At 33.6% G+C, this 23,841-nt stretch overlaps 2 protein-coding genes and 1 long non-coding RNA gene across 3 annotated transcripts in view; 1 reads left to right on the forward strand and 2 right to left on the reverse strand.

Annotated features, from left to right (window-relative positions):
• Nucleotides 1-16,883, reverse strand: part of LOC123665412 — a 19,353-nt gene extending 2,470 nt beyond the window's left edge. Inside the window, exons 1-2 of the long non-coding RNA XR_006745030.1 lie at nt 16,871-16,883; nt 8,408-8,411 (exon numbers count right to left, since the gene is read on the reverse strand). This is a non-coding gene — a long non-coding RNA (uncharacterized LOC123665412). The remainder of the gene's footprint in view (nt 1-8,407; nt 8,412-16,870) is intronic.
• LOC123665409 (histone-arginine methyltransferase CARMER) lies at nt 1,811-3,409 on the reverse strand. Its single transcript, XM_045599722.1, has one exon. The coding sequence runs from the start codon at nt 3,407-3,409 to the stop codon at nt 1,811-1,813; it is 1,599 nt and encodes a 532-aa protein (XP_045455678.1).
• LOC123665410 (ATP-dependent RNA helicase DDX24) lies at nt 5,743-16,035 on the forward strand. Its single transcript, XM_045599723.1, has 14 exons — nt 5,743-5,985; nt 6,204-6,627; nt 6,969-7,079; nt 8,369-8,479; nt 8,908-9,061; nt 9,417-9,594; nt 10,738-10,867; nt 11,518-11,650; nt 11,954-12,043; nt 13,258-13,369; nt 13,884-14,001; nt 14,113-14,290; nt 14,909-15,077; nt 15,803-16,035. The coding sequence occupies exons 1-14, from the start codon at nt 5,746-5,748 to the stop codon at nt 15,917-15,919; spliced, it is 2,265 nt and encodes a 754-aa protein (XP_045455679.1). The 5' UTR covers nt 5,743-5,745; the 3' UTR covers nt 15,920-16,035.
• Nucleotides 16,884-23,841: the final 6,958 nt, after the last annotated feature.

The raw sequence follows: 23,841 nt of genomic DNA on the forward strand, positions 1-23,841 counted from the left end.
CAATCTCATTACCAATTTTTTTACTTGATCTATGTTATCAATCTTATTACTATCTGTGGACGATGTTAGGAGACAGGCAATAAAAATGGTATTATTTACGAGTGTCATCAGCCTAAAACTATTTCGGCTTTTCTTGTATACAGTCGAATCGTAAAATTTACGTAAATGGCGCTGTGTTTATCCAGTCTGTTCCGTACTTATAACGCCTAAATTTCGAATAATTGAATAAATCCTTAATAAATTCTTACAATTAGACACTGTAACATGAGCGTAGCAAGAGTGGGCTGTGTATATAGACTGGAACTACAGCCTCTTATGATACATAACGTACGCAGTCAGTTTTGACCATTGAACCTCCATGAACGATCCTAAGTTTGCCTTAATAGTTCAAAAATCTTTTTTTTGCTCGTCAACCCTACAAACATGACAAACATGTACAATCCCATCAAATGAATCTCCAGCTTCGCCAATGGTCATTATATCTTGCTTCAAGTTCAGACAATCTAAACAAAAAGATTAATGTTCAATCATTGTCTCTAAAACATGGTCTAATGTTATACAGTCTAACCTGAGTAAGAGAGAATATTTAATTATTGTAAATGCATTGAGTCATATTCACATTTGCAGGATTTTTATAGACTTATATAAATGTGATAGACACAAACAGTGAGTGAGAAAGAAAAAAAAAAGACTTTTCTTCTCTATCTTTTCAATCCCATCAGCCCTCATTTTTTCAGGTTTGACTGTAATTATCCAAAAAAAAATTGTAACACAAAATGAATACTGATTGCTGTGACAACCGTTTATAAGTCGAAGCATTTAGCACTCCTACATGTCCTATTATAATATTTACATAAACAAGATTGTATACAATTCATCAATTCAGATTTTATTTATTTAAAAGTAGAGGAATTATAGTATAGTAGTATAACATTACATATTTGTATTCTTTAGAACCAATAAAATTGATGTTCATTTCCTTTTGTGATCCATGACTAGTGAAATTACATTAGATGTTTTAAGGAAAATATGTTTATTATTGTGACAATATATATAATAAATTCTTGAAATCTAATTTTAAAAAATCAAATCTGAATTGCATATTAAATTTTAAACGTAATTACTGTTTCAGTAAACCCACAATCCCTTTTCGTGATTGGCAGACAGCAATCATTTCTATAAAAACATAATTTCCCAGTATTAAATAAAATACATCACTGATATCATTGATTAACATAACGATAGAGTTCAATACATTAATAATGATTAATGAGTATTTATATCATTAAGCATTATCGTTATTTAGCATTTATTGCTTATACTAAGTGTACTTGAACTTCTAAATTACTTAAACTACAGAACTGCCTTAGTTTGACTGTAATGTGATTGGCCGATTATTGCCATGTCATACTGGGTGTAAAGGATATATTTACAAAAAAAAAAAAAAACCAAAAGCTGTATCCATATTACACTAGTAAGCGTCATACAAACTGAGAAAGAAATTTACACCGTGTCACCGTACGGTAATGTTAAGTAAGTTTTGACTGTAAATACTTTACATCATAAAAAATGCAATTCAGAAACTACTCATACAAGTATTTACTGTATCATTTATACTTAGTGTAATCTAATTGATTTCATTAAGGCAAGCTGCCTCGTCAACGTTGTATCAATTACACAATTTTAAAGTCCACTGTGATGTATTAATAAATAAGTCCGCTTATACACTATAGTTTGAACGGAAGATTGTTCACAACCGATTACGACGGTTCCTTATAGCCCTAAGGCGCGCTCGGCGCGACTTTGCGGATTATATGTCACCATTTTGACTAATCCCGATCCTCTTGATGAATTCTTCCTGGAGCATCACTGTTTTAATCATGTTCGGATGGGCTCCGTAAGTAATAGTTTGATCAGGTGTTGAGCAATACTGCTGTGTCCCGTCAGTCAGAATAACGCCTTGGCCGTTGCTTAAAGACCCAGCGGATTCTATAGAATTCCAATATGTTTCACTTGGAGACGTTGTGTTAACCCCTGGGGGTGGAGCAGCTGGTGCTCCCGTGTATCTAAAGTAGGGGTTCTTTAAGTCTAACGTATTGGACGATGAAATGTTAGTTCCCTCCAAGTTGATTTCCATTGTAACATCATAACTTTGTCTCTTATTGGCTAATAAAAGAACACGACCAGATAATGCTTGGCCTTGTTTAGCGAAAATTGGTGTCTCAAGCAGGCATCTAACTTGATACCAATGTGTTAAGGGTTCAGTTGGTGCTGTAGACAGCCATATATGTTGAGTATTACCTGCAAACAGTACATCAAACCAGAATGCTAGACCGTGGCAAGTTCCGGATTGTGTTAATTCAAATCTGAACGGCACTTCGATGCGATGTAAATCAGTTTCATTCGCATTTAGGAAGTCAACAACATGTCTCACTGACCTTGCCATACAAATACGTACATCAAAGGTATCAACTATTGGTTGTCTAAAATATTCCTTCATGGCAGCTGTGCGTAACGCACTGAGATCAACTCCATGGAAGCAAGCTTGGTACCAAAAATTGGCTTTGTTATACTGTTCCATAAATAAAGCATCATCTGTGAAGGGTGCTATGTGTAAATCACCACGAGTAGGGTACATATTACCGTTGGGTTTGAGCCATTTTTTAGCATGTAAGTACGTTTCTAACATACGTTCATTGTATAGCATATAGCCCATTGGTTCGGATATAATAACATCTACAGTCTCCGGTAGCTCAATTTCTTCAATTTTGCCCGCGACAACTGTGATGCGGTCGTGCAGGCCGTTAGCTCGGACCAGGGCCTGCGCATGGTGCGCCATATTGCTCGCTTCGACAGCATATACTTTACGAGCACCAGCCTGAGCCGCGAAGAAAGACAAAATACCAGATCCTGCGCCCACGTCTAGAACTACCTTATTTTTAAAGTCGTTGATATTTGATAAAATAGCTCTCTGATACGTGCTCGTCCTCACGTAATCTTGCATCATGTTCTGCTGCTGACTCAAGTAACCATAAAATTGGAAATATTGCATCGCCGACGAGTCCTCCGTACGCACCGTAAACACAGATGACGATCTACCGGCCTTGATTTTACTAACCAGCAGATGGAAGTTCTGACAGTCAACATCGGAGGCGAACTTAAAAAACAATGTTTCATTATCTATCGTAAAAATATACGATTGTCCGGCAACCCGTGAACACTCGCTCTGACTGTGGACGGGGAACTCTAGCACCTCCTGAGCCAGCACAGGATCAGCACGTATCACTTTAACACTTAGACCTTGCGGGTCGTAATCCACGTTTACGTTTGTAGGGAAGTTGAAGCGCGGAGTTAGAGCACCGTCATTGTTGACGGCTGAAACCGTCACACCGCGAAACGTGTTCGCCATTTTTAGGATGCTCCTCGATCTCGATACTTTTGTTTGGATGTTAGGCACGCGTACGGCAAACAAAGAGAAATGCCGTTGAGAAGTTTTGTAGAGGCCGGTGTAAAATCGATCATTCACAAACTTCCTCCCCCAGTTTGTCTATGGCTGCGGCGGCAGCGTGCTATTTTAGTTTTTATCACGCATGACACACGAAGGAAAAGTATTTAAAGCCAAATTAAAACAATTATTTAAGCATATTAAACAAATAAGCTTGAAGTTTGCCTCAAATACAAAAATAGTAACTAAATTTGATTCTTGTTGTAGCTTGTGATAATAAATTAAATATATATTTTTTTTTATAATTATAATATTATGAATATGAACTTTTATAAATTACGTTTTTTAGTTTATGGTGTGTCAAGTCACGTTGTCACCAATTATTTTTTATTAAAGGTTAGGAAAGGTTAAATCAACTTAAATTACATAAAATTATTTGAATAAAATATTTTGACAATTTTATTTATCAACTTCATTTCGAGATACAAAAACTTGAGGTGATTTACTATATATAAAAAAAAAAACAATATATGTATAAATAACTTATAGAAACGTTGAAAATGCAGTGTTGGTAAAATAAAGTAGAAAAAAATGCTTTTGCTTTATTCATATCGACAAACTACAACAGACTCGTAGTTGATTTTGGAATATCATATGGATGATTCGATTTAAAAACTCGAAAATGATTAAAAATAAATATGTTTTTTTTAGTCCAAATATGCTCGCTACCGGTTAGAGTTTGGACTATTGTACTATTTTTTTGGTTTCTCTATACATAATATATAATAAAAAGGTAGGAAAGTCAAAACTGTACATTGAATATTTTTTTAAAAGAATACTTGGGATGTGATCTATAATCGATACCGAAGCCAAAAATATAGTTTTTAGAATTTTTGTCTGTTTGTCTGTATGTATTCCCGGGATAAACTCAAAAAGTACTGTATGGATTTACTTCAAATTTGGCACGAATATTATTAAGAAGTCGGGCCAACATACAGGCTACATGTTATCATGTTATCGCCTACCGGGAACGAGCAGTGAACCTTTATTTCCTCAACGCATTCTGTAAAAACGTGTAATCTAACAACGCATGTTTGAATGTTGTTGTTATTATGTTAATAACCATGCTATATAAGCTAGCTTCACACTAATAAATGACGCAATATAAGTAACTAAGCCGATAAATATAATTAAATGAATATATATAGACAAGACAATTTTAAAGCAGCGCCATCTATGAGATTTTTCTGTAGATATGAAATGTAAAGAAGAAACTGGTAAATGAATGTTATTTTAAAAGGTATAATCGTAGGTATTTTTGGTGCTGTATAGCGTTCACGCAGACGACGTCGCGGGCAGCAGCTAGTTTTACTTTAAGTCTGAAAGTACCTTGTTCCACGAGTTCATCATTACTAAATCATTGTGAATTGGTATGACTGACATGACGTAGTCAAAGTTATTTATAATAAATCATCAATATTTAATATATGATCATTTCTTAAGAAAAAAAGTCGTCATAGAAGGGTGACCCCTTTTCCATGAAATATTGTTTCTATATAAAATGTATATAACAAAGATAAATTTATATAATACCATTTAAAATATATTAGCTTTCTTTGAATTAACATAAAAATAATTTTACAGCTTTTTAATTATGTTGTATGACTGTTCTAATATAACTAGCCACTCTCATAATATAGCTACCCCTCTTTTCCCGTGAGTGTCGTAAGAGGCGACTAAGGGATAACACAGTTCCAATACCACCTTGAAACTTATAAAACCGACCGATAATGGGATCACCATCCAACTGCTGGCTTTGAAATACACAGGCTGAAGACGGGTACTTTGTCTTCGTTACGACAAAGCCAGCACTGCGGTCACCAACACGCTTGCCCAGCGTGGCGACTATGGGTAATACACATGAGTTTACGCCATTTTTGGCAAACACTTGTGGAGGCCTATGTCCAGTAGTGGACTGCAATAAGCTGAAATGATGATGATGATGATGTATGTTCTATTTCATTGTGTAATTTATTTTTTCTGTCTTTTAACTTAATTAATACAAAGTTGGTGGGTTATTAAAATTTTTAAATGTTTTTTTTTTAAACCAAAGTAAAATAATAGAATCAATAACATCTCCATTACAAGAAACTAAATTTCAAAGCCATACACCTATTATAGTTATAAAAAGAAATCAGCCTCTGCTCTAACCTTCAATTTAGGCTGTATGGTCTTAGATCTTCGCCTGTCCCGAAAGGGGACAAAATTAAAAACAACAACAACTAACCTTCAATCCGGTAATGTCATTTGTCAGTGTCAAAATCACATTATTTTCGTTGATATTCGTGAGTTTACCGCAAGTTTACCGTTTAAGGTTAGGAAATTTTCGAAAAATGTCTAAAAAGATAAAGAATTTAAAATGGGAATCCGTCGCTGTAGACGGATTTCCAGCATCTATGTTGGATAACTTTCAAGGTTTTGTCGGTTTAGAAGAATGCACCGACTATGGTTTGGATAAACAGAGCAGACGAAGCAAAAAGGTTTGTTTTGCTATTTTTGCTGGTGTGTTACTTGAATAAATGTTTAATGATTAAAGAGACACTAGACAATTTTGAAATGATAGAGTATATCCGTTGTTTGTTGTCGTGTAGTTTCGTGTATTTGACAGCAACAATTTTAATTTATTTATTATGTTACAAAATGTTCTTAATAATGGTAGAGGATAACAATAGTCATTATATTTTTACTCTCTTTTCAGAACAAACAAACAACAAAGCGAAAGAACATTGAAAACATAAATCCACAGATAGAAAAAACTGAAGTACCAAAAAAGAAAATCAAATTAAGCAATGGCTTCACTGTTGAATTGTGTAAGAACATCACACCGTCCACAACAAATGAAGAGGAAAACAATAAAAGAAAAAAGAATAAAAAGGGAAAACCCATACAGGACAAATTCTCCATAGTTCCTCAAAATAAAGAAACTGAAACAAAACTTAAGAAAATTAAAAAACCAAAACTCGGAGAAAGTACATCGTCAGTGATGTCAAATTTAACATCTGAAGATATGCTGTCGTGGGCAGAATTTAAGTTGCCTGACGAAATTTTGAAGGCGTTAATGGAGTTAGGATTTAAAAACCCAACAAAAATACAGCAATTATCATTACCTGCAGCCATTCATGGTAATTCTGAAGTCAAAAATTTTGAGAATTTATTATCATTGTTTATTATTTATTTAAACATTATATAATATATATATATCTAAATCTAATAAATAACTAGTAGACTTGATGTAATTTGTACTGCCATATTTTTTTAAATATATATAACATTTTTTTAACTTTCTATAATACAAACCTCGTCCTGAAAACAACTAATAAAAGAAATATCTGATTTGGTAGATGGTATGATGGCAGATGTTTTGATGTTATGCCAACATGCATTTTCTATAAATCATTTTTTCATTATAAAAACTACTTATTATTATTATTTTTTATAATTTTAAACATATTTGTATTTTCAGGTCGAAGAGATATCCTAGGTGCTGCTGAAACAGGTAGTGGTAAGACCCTTGCATTTGGTCTCCCAATACTGTCTGGTATAATGAAATTAAAAGAAAAGGCTTCCCTAAAAGGTCTGGATGTCTATGAGATACCGTACAAAAAGAGTTCAAATAAAAAGAAAACCAATGAAAAATCAAATAAAGATAATGATAAGAACAGATATAAGAAAGGTAAAAAAGATAAAAAACAAAAGAGTAAGAAAGAAGTAAAAGAATCATCAGAAGATGGCTACAGCAGTGGTGATGAAGATGAAAATGATGAATCAAAGAATGTTGATGATAAGAATCTAGAACAAGAAGACTTAATAGAAGAAATAGATGTACCAATCAGAAAAAGAGAAGATTCAGACGATGAAGGAAATGATAGTGATGAAGAGAATTACACACATCTGTCCGAGATGTTTGATTCTGATGATTTCAAATCAAGTGATGATGAAAGTCAGAACGATGATGAATCAGGTGATGAACAAAGCGATGAAAAGAGTGGCGATAAAAATGATGGTGTTGATGAAGTTGATAGGGATAGAGAAGGTAAATAAATTAATAATTTTATGAGGTTAGGATACGTCCTAACCTCATAAAATTATAGATATATCCTTGCTATGGCAAGGATATATCTTACTAAACCGGACTATTGAAGTACCTCAACCTTATACAAGATCACAGCTAAATTATACTGCTCTCAAGCCGTGTTGTGTTCATGTGGTTAGTAAGGTACTCAGAGCTCCTTGGGAGAACTGGGGGTAGGATTAGTAATGCTTTTGCAATGCTCCTGTTGTTACATAGGCTATAGCAAAAAAAAAAATATACTAGGTACCTGATACATGTGTCGTAAATTAGCGGAACAAACAGTAACACAACTAACGCGGTTTCGAAATCTTTGATATTTTCAAAATTCGCAGCCATCATCAATAACTTTACGTCTTCTTCTATGTCTATGGTATAATGGTGTCCAATAGATCCAAGTCGGGACAAATGATTATTTTACATCTGCTTCTCTTTCTTACCAATATTATTTGACAATCTTATATGTTTATAAAATTCTCGTGTCAGAATTTTAGTTACAACCCTCCTCCGAAACGGCGGGACCGATTTTTATAAAATTTTATCTATATGGGGTAGGTCTGAGAATCAGCCATCATCTATTTTTCATATACATAAGATATAATGGGGGGCGATTAAGGGGGTTAATAACATATATGGCAAAACATCGCTTGCGGGGTCAGCTAGTAATATATAGAAAATACAGAAAATATACTATATTGGTATATGTAATGTTTAGTAATGTTGGTAGGTAGGTAATGTTTTTTTAATTTTAGGTATTGGGTGTGTAAAAGTCGTGGACAATGTAGAGTTGCCAGGACATGTTGTGGTTAAAACTGGAAAGCCACTGTATGCACTTATCTTAACTCCAACAAGAGAGTTAGCGATTCAAATCAGCAGGCATTTGATAGCCGCTGCTAAATATACAGGTACGGATTATTTTATTAATAATATTTTTTGGGAATATACCGGGACACAGGCGAACTGTGGGCCGGCCCTGGTGCTATGGAGTAATTTGAATCATCCTTAACATCCCAATTTCTGTTTATTTGAGTTATAGCAAAGCCACATCTTAATAAAATAAAAGAAGAAACCCCCTATTATGTCTTTGCAAAGCCTCGGTCATACTGGCCATACATAAATTACAGTTACAGTGTTGACGAAGTGTGACACTGTGTGACAAGGTGTGGGTAGGGACCTAAAATGTTCTGACACCACATTTCAAAATATATTTAATTGTTAGTTTTGAAATGTGATATTTGAACTACATACCTATTAAGCTTTGTGGCTACGGCAGTAAAGAATATAGCCAACCCCCTCTCTTCCCTTTGATGATGCAACATATTATGTATTACAGGAATAAAAGTAGCAACAATAGTCGGTGGTATGGCAGCCGTAAAGCAAGAGAGAGTCCTGAAGTCAGGTCCAGAGATAGTAGTGGCGACACCTGGAAGGTTGTGGGAGTTACTTAACCAAGGGCAACCCCATTTACAACAGTTACCTATGGTTAAGTAAGTATTGATATTTTATAAGCGTACATTCCGTTTGTTTGTAAGTGGACACCGTGTGGATACCGTCGCTTATGGACGTCTGCAATACCAGAAGCATCGTAGCGCGTTGTCAACCCTACTCCTGACCACTTCACTTCTTTCACTATGCCGTATACTATACCCAAAAGTTGTCTGGAAGAGATCGCTCTTTTAGCGATAAGACCACCTTTGTACTCTGTTTTTTAATTTTATTAATTTTATTAATTTTTATTAATTTTTAAATATAAAAAATATTAAAAAAAAAAAAAATTTTTTTTGAAATAATTAAATTCGATAAAATCGTAAAAAACGCTAACAATTAATTTTATTTTAACAGGTTTCTAGCAATAGACGAAACAGATCGTATGATAGAACGCGGTCATTTCGACGAGTTACAACCATTGTTAGAAAGACTAAACTCTGACGAATCGCACAAAAATTCTCGTCAGAATTTCGTATTTTCGGCCACGCTCACACTGGTTCACGATCTGCCTGGACATATGAAGGGGAAAAAGGTAGAATAATGTTTTTATTTTTTTCATATTTTTCAAATTAAAATTTAATTTTTATATAAATAAACCAAAAATCAAACCAAAATTACACGATGAGGTTAAGGAAATAATAATAATAATAACATTTATTTCGGGACTAGCCCATTTAGTGTTAGTAACAATGTTTCTTATAACCTAGTGTTAGTATAATTACAGTTAACAAATTTAAAATAGTAACATTTTTATATTTATGAAATTGAAATGAATGAAAATTTTAATGAAATGAAAATTGAATTGAATTGAAATTTAAACCTTTTTTATTTTATTTTATTTTATTTTATTTGGATAGCTTACAGCTTATTATAACTATAACTAATACAGAATATGAATAAATAAAAAAAAAAAAATTATGTTATTATTTTTTATTATTATTTTTTAACCCCTTAAAACTTAGGGGTATGAAAAATAGATGTTGGCCAATTCTCAGACCTATCCGATGTGCACACAAAATATCATAAAAATCGGTTCAGCCGTTTGGAGGAGTATGGTAATTAACATTGTGACACGACAATTTTGTATATAGGATTTTGTAATATTACATAGAGTTTCCGGAATTTAATTCCTAATGATGAATGACTTCATCATGAAGTTCATACTTCTATTATAAATTTAAATATACAGCAGGACTTATTCAATTAGCTCGACTTAAAGCATTTTCTATTTGAAAGATAGTCGTTTTAAGATTTCATACCCAAAAGGTGCAACAAAATCAGCAGATTAATTTTTTGGCAAAGTATTTTTTGATTTATTTAATTTTATTTTTTTTAAACCGATTGGTTTAAAAAAAAATATTATACTCTATTCCAAGCTTTGTGCAAGCAATATTTCTTTACTTAACAAAATATTGTTAGTAGGTTATCAATTCGACTTATTTTCTTTTTAATTGAATACAATTTAAACGGAATCACATGACAAGCACTACCTTTTGATTAAAAAAAGAATCATCGAAATCGGTCCACCCAATAAAAAGTTCTAAGGTAACTTACATAATAAAGCAGTTGAATTTAGAACCTCCTTTATTGAAGTCAAAAAAAAAAAAAAAACACAGTCATAGTCGTATAAATAAACCGTTCTGTTAATGTAATTTATATTCTAACATTCTAACAGGTAACAAGAAGAGGTAAAATAATAAACAGGAAAGTGGAAAAGATGACACCCCAACAGAAAATTAAGAGATTGATAAACATGATCGGAATGACAGATCCGAAAGTTGTCGACATCACGACACAGAACTTAGGTAAGAGATTGTAATAATTATATATTTGAAAATATATTTACGAAATTCGAAAAAAGAATACTTGAGTGTAATCTTTTTACTATTTTAAGTGAAAGCCAGTTCCAAAAATCTATCAAGTGTGTGACTTGTTTTCTGTTCAAAGCGATAATGAGCTAAATAAATAAGTGTGTGTATCAGCTTCGACGCACGACTGGAGTTTACTCCTTCAGATCGACTGTCTAAAATAGGCACAAAAATGGCTTACATAAAAAAATTTGGTATCCATATGAAATGACTAAAAAGGTAACTTTTTTGTATGTTTTAGCATTACTAGCTGACTCGGCAAACGTTGTCTTGCCGCTAAACGCTATTTAAAAATAGGGGTTGGTGGTAGATGGTATGGTAGAAAATTTAGGGTTGTATGTATTTTTCAACGCCAAATCATAATAAAATAGATAATAAATAATTTATCTAAAAATTAAAGAAATAAATTAGGGGTGGACTACCCTTAACATTTAGGGGGATGAAAAATAGATGTTCGATTCTCAAACCTACCCAATATGCACACAAAATTTCATGAGAATCGGCCAAACCGTTTCGGAGGAGTTTAACTATAAACACCGCGTCACGAGAATTTTATATATTAGACTAGGTTTTAATTAACTTTTCAGGTACAGCAGAGACGTTAACTGAATGTAGAATAGCGTGTTCCATGGATCAGAAGGACGCGTACCTCTATTATATATTGAAGAGACATCCTGGCAGGACAATAGTATTTTGTAACTCTATCGGTAGTGTGAAGAGGTACGATCATTTTTTAATATTTTTTTTTTAATAATATTTTTGAACTGTTAGTGTTGTAACAGATAAAAAATTTGGAAATATAATTTTTTTTCACGTCTATGCTTGATTTTTTTTTTTAAACTTTTCAGCCTAATTACTTTACTGCCTAATATATCGTATTCTTATATTTTAAGTATTTTTTCATGGTTAGGTTAGATTGTTTGTATTAAAAATGATTCTTACTAAAATTTCATTAATTTAACTTTATTTTTATATCAATGGAATAAATTCACAAATAATAAATATAAATATTCTTGTTTATAGGTTAGCCCAGTTACTATCACTGCTAAAGTGTCAACCGCTACCGTTACACGCGAATATGCCGCAACGACAGAGACTGAAGAATCTTGAAAGGTATGTTTTGAACTAAATCGTTTTTATATTTTCTACATCTTAGTTAGTTAGTTGTGGGCTCGATTTTCCGCATTTAGACGCAAAGCTGGTCCGTTATGCGTGAATTTTATTCTTAGTTTTATTTTTTTTCTACATCTTAAAATGATATAAAAGACGAATTGTTGCCACAGCAGTTACAGCGCTGGTTGTTTCCTTATTTATTAGGTTTACCAGTAATGGTTACACTAAAATTATATCTTTACAAAATTTATAATAATAACGAAAAGATTATAGTTGCAACTCTAACAAAAAAAGAAAAACAGTGATAAGTAAACAATATCGCTGTGTGGCTACAGTAGTAAAGAATATAGCCACCTTCTCTCTTCCCATGGGTGTCGTAAGAGGCGACTAAGGGAGAACACAGGTCCACTACCACCTTGGAACTTAAAAAGCCGACCGATGGCGGGATAACCATCCAACTGCTGGCTTTGAAATACACAGGCCGAAGACGGGCAGCAGCGTCTTTGGTGCGACAAAGCCAGCCCTGCGGTCACCAACCTTGCCCAGCGTGGTGACTATGGGCAACATACACGAGTTCACGCCATTTTTGGCGCGAACTTGTGGAGGCCTATGTCCAGCAGTGTGGACTGTTATAGGCTGAAATGATGATGATGATGAATGATGAAGTAAAAAATAATACTAGTAACTGTTGCACTGGCAATCGCAGTTTAAATCCCTTAAATAAACGTTACGTTTTCTGTAATTTATCAATTTTCTGCTTAATTTTCTTAATTTTTCATTTTGTGTCAACATTCTACAAGAATAATACTATATATACAAGAATAAGAATAGGTAAAAAATAATAATCAACCAAATTTCGAAGAAATCTTGAGTTTTGCGATTAGTGACATGATTTAGGAATAATCCGAACCCCCAACACAGGAGAAAATCCTACTAGAGGCCGTTGAGTGTGAAGCGTTTATTTATTTATTTATAAATTTTATTCATACATATAAGACTAGCTTTGCCTAGTGGTTTGACCCGAGTGATTTTTTTGAAAAAAGGTACTAAAAGTACATAAGTCTATAAATAAGCCTTCCTCGTGAAACCCAAAAAAGTATTTCAATTTGAACCACTGTTCCCGAGATCAGCGCTTTCAAACAAACTCAGCACTTCAGTTCAGGTTTATAAGATTATTATATATATTTATATTAATACTATTATGAATTTTTTAGGTTCCGTGATGACCCACAAGGTGTCTTAGTAGCTACTGATGTAGCTGCAAGAGGGTTAGACATTCCGGACGTTGATCACGTCATACATTATCAAGTGCCTAAAACAGCTGAGGTGAGCTATTTACTATACTTACGTGGCCAGAGCTCCCGAGTAGGGGTCGGAGTGTACTACAATGTCTTACTCTAGTGTTATTCTTATAACACTAGGTTGGGAAACAAGCGTTCGGCCAACCTGATGTTAAGAGGTTACCATAGACTATGGACGACTACAACACCAGAATTACAAGTATATTGCCGACCCCTACCCCCGACACTACCCCTGGTCACCACAGGAACACAAAACTGCTTGAGAGTAGTGCTATTTAGCCGTGATCTTCTGTAAGGTGGACGTACTTCTCCAGACAGGCTGCTTCAGGTTTGAGCAGAATATATATCCAGTTATGCTCTACCTTAATGAATCATTGAAGACATTTGTCAGTTACTATCACTTGAACGTAATGATATATAGCTGTGACCTTTTGTATGGTTATGAGGTACTTCCCCAGTCGGGCTGCTCCAAATTTTAAGCATGTTTTTTTCTGCTATGCCTCTGCTCTGTGTGTATAAATTTATTTGTGTCTTTTTAGAATTATGTGCATCGAAGCGGTCGAACAGCCCGAGCTACAAAGGAAGGTTTGACCATACTGATGATGGAGCCCGCTGAAGCTTACAACTACGCGAAGTTATGTAGGACTCTCAATAAAAGTAAGTTGTTTTGGTCATTGAAATTAAATTGATAAACAGTATGTTTGCCGTGATCTAGGCGTTTGTGATTGGGCACTTTATTTTAATTTCGTTTTATTTTATCTCTTTTAGCCTCAGAGATCCCCACGTTCCCAGTCCAGACCCACAGCTTATCTCCAGTCATAGAGCTAGTGAAGGTAGCTCGCGAGATGGATGCCCTTTTGCTGAAGAAGAGACGCGGTGCGCAGGCGCAGGGCTGGAGGGAGAGGGTGGCTCGAGAGATGGACATCATCATCGACGATGATGACATGTATGTTCTATTGTGTATAAATAACTCCTTGGGGGAATTGGTAGGGTCGGCGACGAGCTTGCGATGCTTCTGGTGTTGCAGGTGTCTATAAGCAACGGTAATCGTTTACCATCAGGTGAGCCGTACGCTTGTTTGCTAACGTAGTTGTATAAAAAAAGATAACGCCTGATAACTAAACAAATTTTATATTATTAATAATAATGATGTGTGGATTTAGTGGTGCTGTATTTCATGCAAGATTTTACTAGTTTTTTAACAAAGCACAGTTTTTTTTAAAGTCACTGCAGAGTTTCTTGCTGATTCTCCGATGCAGAATCGGTAATGATGTTTCACTTTTAACCATAATTAAAGTTGCGGGCGTGCGTGCGTGTTCTGTTTGTATGTTTATGTCTATGTACTAGAAAATAATGTTTGATAATTCCTTGTTGAGCCTCTTAAATGGAAGAAAAAACTAGTATTCTCGGATTTTAATTTTTTTAAACATTTTTATTTTGAGATGTTTCCCATTGACATTTAAGCAATTTCGTTGTATATTCTGCGGATATGTTTTTTAAATACATAAGTATTTTTGTAATAATAATATGTATTTTAATACAAACTGTTTTCCTTAACCGACAGTCCAGTACCAAACGTAGACCCGACAATAGACAAAGTGCTACGGGTTAAGAAGAGACAATTTGAATCTCTGCTCGCGAGACCGTTGTTCCCTAAGGGATTCTCCTTTAAATACCCTACTTTGAACGATCCTAATGCCCTCCAGATCACGTCCGAAGAAAACGCTTTACAGGTAAGATATTTATTAATCAAGCTGACCAGGTGAACTTAGTACTGCTAAATTTTTTTCGTAACTATATCTATATATTTTTTTGCTATTTTTTTTAATGTAAACCTGGTCGTGACAATAAAGAACGCAAAGAAGGACTTATCCATTTTGGAGAATTATTGTTATCTATATAGTTACTATATGACCTGGCGAATTTCGTAGCGCCATATTTTATTAATTTTGCGATAAAAATATCGTGGTAATTAATCGAAATAAAATGTAGCCTATATTTTAAGTTGCACAGAGTTATATACTCTGCAAAATTTCATTAAAATCGGTTCATTAGTTTTGGAGATTAGCCAGAACAAACATCACGATACGATATACACATATACTAGCGACCTCTGTCCGTCTATATTTTTTACACGATAAGATACTAAAACCTTCTCCGAAACACGCTGCATCTTATGTTATACGTATTATTACGATCGGTTCAGTACTTTTCGCAGTGTAACCGAACAAATAAAACCGGTTCTCCATTTATTAGTATATAAGATGTAATAAATCTATACTAATACTATGAAGCTGAAGAATTTGTTCGTTTGTTTAAACGCGTTAGTCTAAAAAAATCTATAATATTACAAATACAGGCTATATAATATTTTAGTATTTATTTTTTTCTTAAATTGACCGGAGGGGGAAGTTGAAGGGTAGCACAGCTGGTACTAACTTAATTTTTTTTTTTTCAGGTAATGAAAAACGCGATAGAATCGGGAAAATTGAAGAAAGAAAAGAGAAAAGGAAAGAACGATTCGTTATTGAAATTAGAAAAGGCTTTCAAAAAAACAAAAGAAGTTAAAAAATAGTTTAACCTAAAATAGTCTCATAGAAAATAATTGATAAATGATTTACAACAATTAACATCAATACCTTTTTTTTATTTCTATAAAAGACCTTTTAATAAAAATTATAAAATTGTAAATATTTACTTATTTTGTTTTTTATTTACCCCACCATTTTTATTGTATTTGAGTACCGGTTTTTATGATACAATACACCGTGCCTCGGAGAGCACGTTAAGCTGTCGGTCCTGGTTGTTATCATGTACAACTGATAGCGATCGTTATTCATAGTAGGGAATATATCTGTCAACCCCCATTGGAGCCTCATGGTGGATTAAGCTCTGATCCTTCTACATTCAGGGTCGAATTTAGAGGTCTGGAGGCCCCGGGCCAATAAAGAAGTGGAGGCCCCTTGGCCCCAAATTATTTTCGAAATATAATGGATATTTTTTTTTTAAAGGTAAAACGCGAAAAAATGTATGAAAAGAAAAGTTGTTTACTAGTGCTTACTAGTCTAAATTTAAAATCACTTTTCCGAAGTCAGTTGTGGAGTCCCCGCTTTTGTGGAATCCCCGAGTTGTAGCCCCGGTTGCCCTCCCCTAAATGCGGCCCTGCCTACGTATGGAACGAGGCCTATGCCCAGCAGTGGGATATTACAGCCTAAAGCGTCGTAATTTTTACTGGATGTAACGATTTTATTGATTCTTTTTTATTCAAAAGCTGGTCCTAGTAGTGTGTAAATTTGAACAAGATTGACGAGTTCTTTTGAGTTATCTTTGACAATGCGTACTTGAGGTCATTTTGTTCATTACAATTTCTTTCAATAGGTTTTATTAACTTACTTTCCCTGCCTCTTCTTATTATACATATATATTATATGTATAATACCATCAAGTTTTTTTTGTGATTATCGTTATCACATAGTTATAACCTATTTTACAGATAAGATATAATTTAAGGCAATCTTCCTGACACATTTTTAACTAATTACTTTAAAATCTTGTTTGTTCATTCTTATCATTTAAATAAGAGGCAATAGTACAACTATAAAAACTAATTCCATAAGATATGACAAATTCCTGATTCCTCTAAGTCTAAGGTGTGATATAGGTAATAAGTAGTTTTTTATGCTTACTATGAAATTTGAATGATAATTTTTTTCTTGTATTACTGACAATCTTCCAATTCTTTTCTACGGTAGACTGTAGTCGGTAGTCGGTAGTAGTAGTACAGTAACGGTCCAGTCTACAAGTAGTCCAATCAATTACAGCTGCATCGCTCCGCAGCTGTTACACATCCACCCCACTAAAACTACGTTGCAGAAGAATTCTTTATATAAAGCTTAGGGGAAGAGTGATAAGAAAAAGCATCAGCAGTACATTGACCATTAATATTAATTTTATTACATTAAACACAACGCTAACCATTAAACAAAATGACTAATTATAAAAAAAAAGAATTCTATATTTTTAAAATAATACTAATTTGAAATTCGAGTTCTTAGCGAAGTTTTTTTGACCTATATTTTCAATATATTTATATTCCTACACCTATCATATTATAAAAGGTTTATTATCCGCCCAATCTTCGCACGGGTGAAATGCTGATACTAAATATGAAATAAAATAAATATAATGTATGATATATGCGCAAAAATGTGTTCATTTACGAATCCACTTATTTCAACAGTCAAGACCCAACGAATGAATGCAAAGAAAAAGAAAAATGTGTTTGCTGAAACATTGATCTGCTGAATTTTCAAACACCTGAATTCCAGTTTAGGGATATTGCTGAAATAAACCGTAACTTTGAGTTCGGCTCTGAAGATAGTGATACAAAAAAGGCAATAATAAAAATAATATATTCATAGCCTTATTTAATTTTATCATATTATATTTTTATTGTAATAATTAAACCTTTTTATGGTTTTTAATGAATTTCACTTTCTAATAAAGCACACAACTAATTTAAGTAAATGTAAAGTACAATCTTGATATTAGTTAAAAACCAAAAAATAAAGAAAACAAAATTGGTAAATTTTTTAAAGATTTAAAAAAAAAAACGCACGTTTGACCGCAGCATAAAGTATGTCAAAAAATCAAAAATAATTTATATTTTAATAACCTAAGAGGATATTTGGCGCAATTGTGCGATTATGGAGATATCATCATTTATTATGTCTACGCCATACAAATTTTTTTAAAAAAAATTCTTAGTGCGCTGTTTACGATTATAAACCTGAAAGTTCACTATATAGGACATATAGCAGTTATTCTCAATCGCATTCAAGCAAAAAAAGTGTCACTTGAAAAAATAAATTTGAATGTCTATGAAACGTGAATTTCAGCCCACTGTATGCCGTGCCTATCTGTAATTGCGGGTAGACGAACATTTCAACAAAGTACGTACGCTAGATAGTTTGCTGTGTACCTTGCGTTGATGAGTCTTGAATAAATAAATAAATAATAAGAGATTCGTAGATAATATCGAAATACGGAGCTCCACAAAATAAAAATAAAAAAATATAGTAAATATCTCGTTTTAAATCACTTTAGTAATGATTCGAAAGTGTTTTTGGATATTAGTGTTTTTGATGTAAAGTGTTATTTAATATTTTGGTAGACTGAAACCGGATCAAGATCGAGTTGTAGTCGGCGTCGTAGTGTGAGTAGGTCTTAACGTGGAGCAGGCTTATTTAACGTAAAGCGTTAAATAAAGTACATTAAATAACAGTAACAACCATGTACGTCTATCGAGCAGTTGCCTTGTGGTAAGTCACTTAAATTTACTCACAAATAATTGTGTTTGCACGCATACGAAAAAAAAAACCGATTTGAATTACATTGCGAAGTAATACAACGTAGGTAGTCAATTAAATGTGAATTATTAAGGATATTTCCAAATTGTGCTAATCTCGACCAAACTGACACGGGACTACATGACAAGCACGAGATTTCGATTAGATAAGAATTAAGTATTAAAATCGGTATGGGTAGTAAAAGGGTATTAAGGGATTGAGGACCTCCTCCTTTTTTGAAGTCTATTAAAATAGTAGTTCAAAGATTTACGTCGATATATTGACTAGAAAATAGAAGTAGTGGCGGTCTGGCCATTCTGGCAGGTAGTGTGTGCTGAACGACCTCTGATACATGACTTTGTTTCATTGGGGCTCAATCTCAATAAAATGTGGATGTTTACTTTTGTCACAGCTAAATTGTTATTTGAGCAGTGTTCTGCTCTCAAATAGTGTAATGTTGCTGTGCGAAGTAAGGATAACAGAACTCCTGCGGTGCTTATTGGTAAGGTCCGCAACGCGCTTGCGATGCTTTTAGTGTTGCAGGCGTCTATATGGTACAATCTCTTATCATCAGGTGAGCCGTACGCTTGTTTCTTTCGTGCCCTGGGCGTTTATGCGTTTGTGTTGTGTGTAATCCCTGACGCAAGTTTTCATTCTATGTATAGTGTAGGAGTTTATTTATTTATTTTTTATACTACTAGGGTGGCAAACGTCGTTCTATTGGAACGAAGTTCCTTACGGCAGGCTTGACATTTGGCTGGGCGCCCGAACTGAAAAAAATGTGATACTAAAACCGTAAGAAAAATATATAACGGAAGTGACGTAATATCAGTCACACGACTGTATAATATGACGTTTGTAAAACTACAATATTACTAGTAAACTTTTTTTAAAATTATTTATGAAATTTTATACTGTCGACAAAAATAAATAGACATATGTTTTTTTATTTCACTTAATAGTTTGAATTATTATTATTATTTTGTTTGATTTATTGTATTTTACGGTATTTGTTATTTTCTAAAATACTAAATTTCCTAAATACTTTTATATAAAAAAAAAAATCAAGAACTAGAAAATATATATAAAATACAACATTTTTTTTTCAAATTGTGTTGCTTCTATACTATCCGTAGGAACTTCGTTCCTACCTGGTTCCTACCTTCGTCCTATGACACCACATAATTTTTTCATAATATGTACGCTACGCTTCAGCCTGTAATATCCCACTCTTGGGCATAGGCCTCTTTCCCTATGTAGGAGAAGGATCACAGCTTAACTCACCACGCTGCTTCAATGCGGGTTAGCGAATATGTTACCTAATATGAGTATCGATCGCTATAAGGTGTACATGATAACAACTATAGGACCGACAGCTTAACGTGCTCTCAAACGACAAGGACTGCACAAACACCCAGACCACGGCAAAAATTTGTATGGCTAATACAAATGTTTGTCATATGCGGGGATCGAACCCGCACCCGCCAGCGCGACAGCCACAAACCAATGCTGTGACCGTTGCGTCAACGCGTTGTCGTATGTTATGGCACAATATGTAATTGTGTTTATTTATTGCGTTATGGATTTGACATTTCTATTTATAATTTTTTTATTGTCTTACATTTAAAGGTGTCCTAGAAAAAGTCCTTTCTGTATGGGGAATTTTATATTTTTAATTACTCTGGACGCTTATAGCTAAAGTGCGATCAAATAAAAATACTAGAACAAGATGTCCGTTTTGATCTTAGTCTACAGCTATTTACAATTCTAGTACATATTTGCCTTTGGAGCTCTTATTTATTAGGACTTTAATATTATAAATAAATCAGAAAACTAAAAATTAATAATTGTAAAAGGCCACGTATAATATTTGTAGTACCTGGGTGACCGAGTTTAGCTCGGTATTTTTAGTAAATCGTGTTTCTTGGAAATCATTATTTATAAATTATAAAATATGAATAATATTTTCCAATTTAACATACATTATTAAATAAAAAAATAACGAGTGCAATTAGAAAAAAGAAGAAAAAAAATAATTAATCGACCGAGGATTTGAACCATGGTCTTTTCGATCGCGACCGGTCCACCTGAGCTATTACAACTTTACTTTTTTTCCTTATACCTTTCCTTTTACCTTTTTTAACCCTCGATATTTATAACTTTCGTTTTTAAATTTACTGTGTTACTTTTTTATTGGACGGGTTTTTGTGGTCTTTTTGAGAGAGTCATGACGTGTTCGACCTTTACAGTTACTAAAATTAATACTTTGCATTGCAAAAACGTGTTAACGTTACGCAGTTTGAAAAATATATAATATCTTCACTCACAATAATTCCATTTTTGCAATTTTTGGCTACTAAATGAATTTACCGCGATTGTCATTTTGAAATTTCTTATATTTCATTAACCGACCTGCTCAAAATATGGAGTAGCCCGACTGGTGAACTACCTTAACCTTACAGATCACAGCTAAATAACACTGATTTTAAGCAGTGTTGTGTTCCTGTTGGTGAGTAAGGTGACCAGAGCTCCCGGAGGAACTGGGAATGGGGTCGGCAACGTGCTTGCGATACTTCTGGTGTTGCAAACATCTATAAGCTATGGTAATCGCTTACCATTAGGGGAGCCGTACGCATGTTTGCCAATCTAGTTACATAAAAAAAAAATGTTGCAGACGCTATAATCACGGGCGTGTTCATGAAAATGACACAAAAAAGATATAATTGTATTTTCCATTGGAAATTGGAATCTTCATTTGAAATATTCGTTTAGATCAAGAAGCTGATTAACAAGTCGTTGTTAAAATTTGTATAGTCTGTATCTTTTGAATGAATCAAGACTATAAACCTTAGTTATAATAAAAGAGATACCTGCAATAAATTATTAGCAAAAAATTCATCATCATCATTATCATCAACATTCCAGCCTATTGCAGTCCACTGCTGGACATAGGCCTCCACAAGTTCGCGCCAAAAATGCGTGAACTCATATGTGTTGCCAATAGTCACCACGCTGGGCAGGCGGGTTGGTGACCGCAGAGCTGGCTTTGTCGCACCGAAGACGCTGCTGCCCGTCTTCGCCCTGTATGTTTCAAAGCCAGCGGTTAGATGGTTATCTCGCCATTGGTCGGTTTCTTAAATTTCAAGGTGGTAGTGGAACCTTGTTATCCCTTAGTCGCCTCTTACGACACCCACGGGAAGAGAGGGGGTGGCTATATTCTTTGGTGCCGTAGCCACACAGCACAAAAAAGCAAGCAAAAATAACAGTAAAAAATTACATTATTTTAAATAATTATTAAAATACCTCAATAAAAATACACCTATATACCTAAATATACCTATAATCTTATATATAAAATTCTCGTGTCACAAGGTTAGTTACCGTACTACTCCGAAACGGCTGGACCGATTTTTATGAAATTTTGTGTGTATATCGGGTATGTCTAAGAATCAGTCAACATAATATTTTTCATACTCCGAAGTTATATGGAGGGGTGAGGATTAAGGGGGTTAATAACATGTATGGCAAAACAACGTTTGCGGGGTCAGCTAGTAATATTGTATATAATTTAAAGTAATTTTTAAGAAAATAAAATTATATTTAAATTTATACTTTAAGATGATCTTTAACCAATAACCACCTCCACAAAAAAAAAATACGCTCCAAAATAAAATATCCTCCGCAACATCACGTTTCAACATACAAATTCGTTAAGTGAACTATATGTATTAACATATTTTTGACATAATTTTCATTCTTCTGAGAAATTATAATAATTGAGTAATTTTTAATAGAATATAAATAAGTCGTAAGTGTTCAACAAAAATCAAGGTTATTTTATGTCTGGGTTTTTTGGCTCATATGAAATAAATGCATGATAAAATTGTAAATTCAAATTGCTTCACACTCAATAACTAAAGTAGCGCAAAAAAATTGTGTCTAGCACAAGAGCCAAAGCTGTGTAAGCACAATAGACAAAATGGTAATAAATGTAACAAGTTTTTCGGATTTTATCGCGGTTTATTAAGTTTTTTAAATGCCCGACGTTTCGTCCTTCCGTGACCATGGTTGCTGTAAAGTATTCGAAACGTCGGGTATTAGCCGCGATAAAATCCGAAAGAATTGTTTCATTATAATGAGTGTAATTCGCGTAAAAATTAGAAAACAATATGTAATACCTAAATGTCGTTAAACCTACATAAACATGCCTTGAGCGGGAATACAACACGCCACTCTTAGAGTAGTTTAAATTTACCGTGACCACTTCTCTGTTTGTTTTAATATGCTTCAATGTGTAAGATTATATAAATAAAATAAATTAATAAAAGCTTTCCTATGTTTATTAGTTGATTCCAGATTATTTTCGATATGCCTTGACTGGTTTTAAAACAAATTTAACTATTAGATAACTTAGTGGTCATCAGTAGTAAATAAGGATTGGTATATTTACAATATTACATGAAAAATTTCACGCATCGAATAATTACGGACAGACAAAATCCCGTGAATTAACTAGTTCTGAATAATGACCAACTTATATATAAATTAATAATAATGTACACTAATTGAGTATAATAATTATTATATTACTAAAATCTTTATATTAGATTTTATTTTTCCGGTCAGACAAGAGATTTTGTCGGTCAACCGGATTTTGAATAAGTGTCACGATGTCTTTTTAACCGACTTCCAAAAACGGAGGAGGTTCTCAATTCGATTGTATTTTTTTTTGTGTACCTCAGAACTTTTGACTGGGTGGACCGATTTCGATGATTTTTTTTTTAAATCGAAAGGAAAGTACTTTCAACACATTTCAAAGTACTTTTCGAGTTATATCGAATAATGCGTACCTATTTACTTAAACTATTTTTTTGTCGACCTACGTTGTATTATATCGTAACTTTTCACTGGGTAGACCGATTTGATATGCTTACAGTGTGTTTCCATTTGAATTTAATCAACATCTGATGACTACTTTTTGAGTAATCTTTGGTAATGCGTATTTACTTGACTATTTCTCGTGTACGTGGTATTACTTGTCGATGTAACTGAAAACGGTTTTTTTTCGTTTGCGAGCAAACAAAATTATTTTCTCTGTGTTACTTCATAACTTTTTCTAGGTCTACCAATTTTAATATTACTTTTTGTA

The sequence above is a fragment of the Melitaea cinxia genome, chromosome 24 (assembly GCF_905220565.1).
Source record: "Melitaea cinxia chromosome 24, ilMelCinx1.1, whole genome shotgun sequence".
Classification (NCBI taxonomy): domain Eukaryota; kingdom Metazoa; phylum Arthropoda; class Insecta; order Lepidoptera; family Nymphalidae; genus Melitaea; species Melitaea cinxia.

Coding starts and splice junctions, on each gene's coding strand:
- LOC123665410 (XM_045599723.1), top strand. CDS start 5,746: ATGTCATTTGTCAGTGTCAAAATCACATTATTTTCGTTGATATTCGTG. Junction 7,080..8,368: donor AGAAAAGGCTTCCCTAAAAG/GTCTGGATGTCT, acceptor TAGAGTTGCCAG/GACATGTTGTGGTTAAAACT. Junction 9,595..10,737: donor GACATATGAAGGGGAAAAAG/GTAGAATAATGT, acceptor ACATTCTAACAG/GTAACAAGAAGAGGTAAAAT.
- LOC123665409 (XM_045599722.1), bottom strand. CDS start 3,409: ATGGCGAACACGTTTCGCGGTGTGACGGTTTCAGCCGTCAACAATGAC.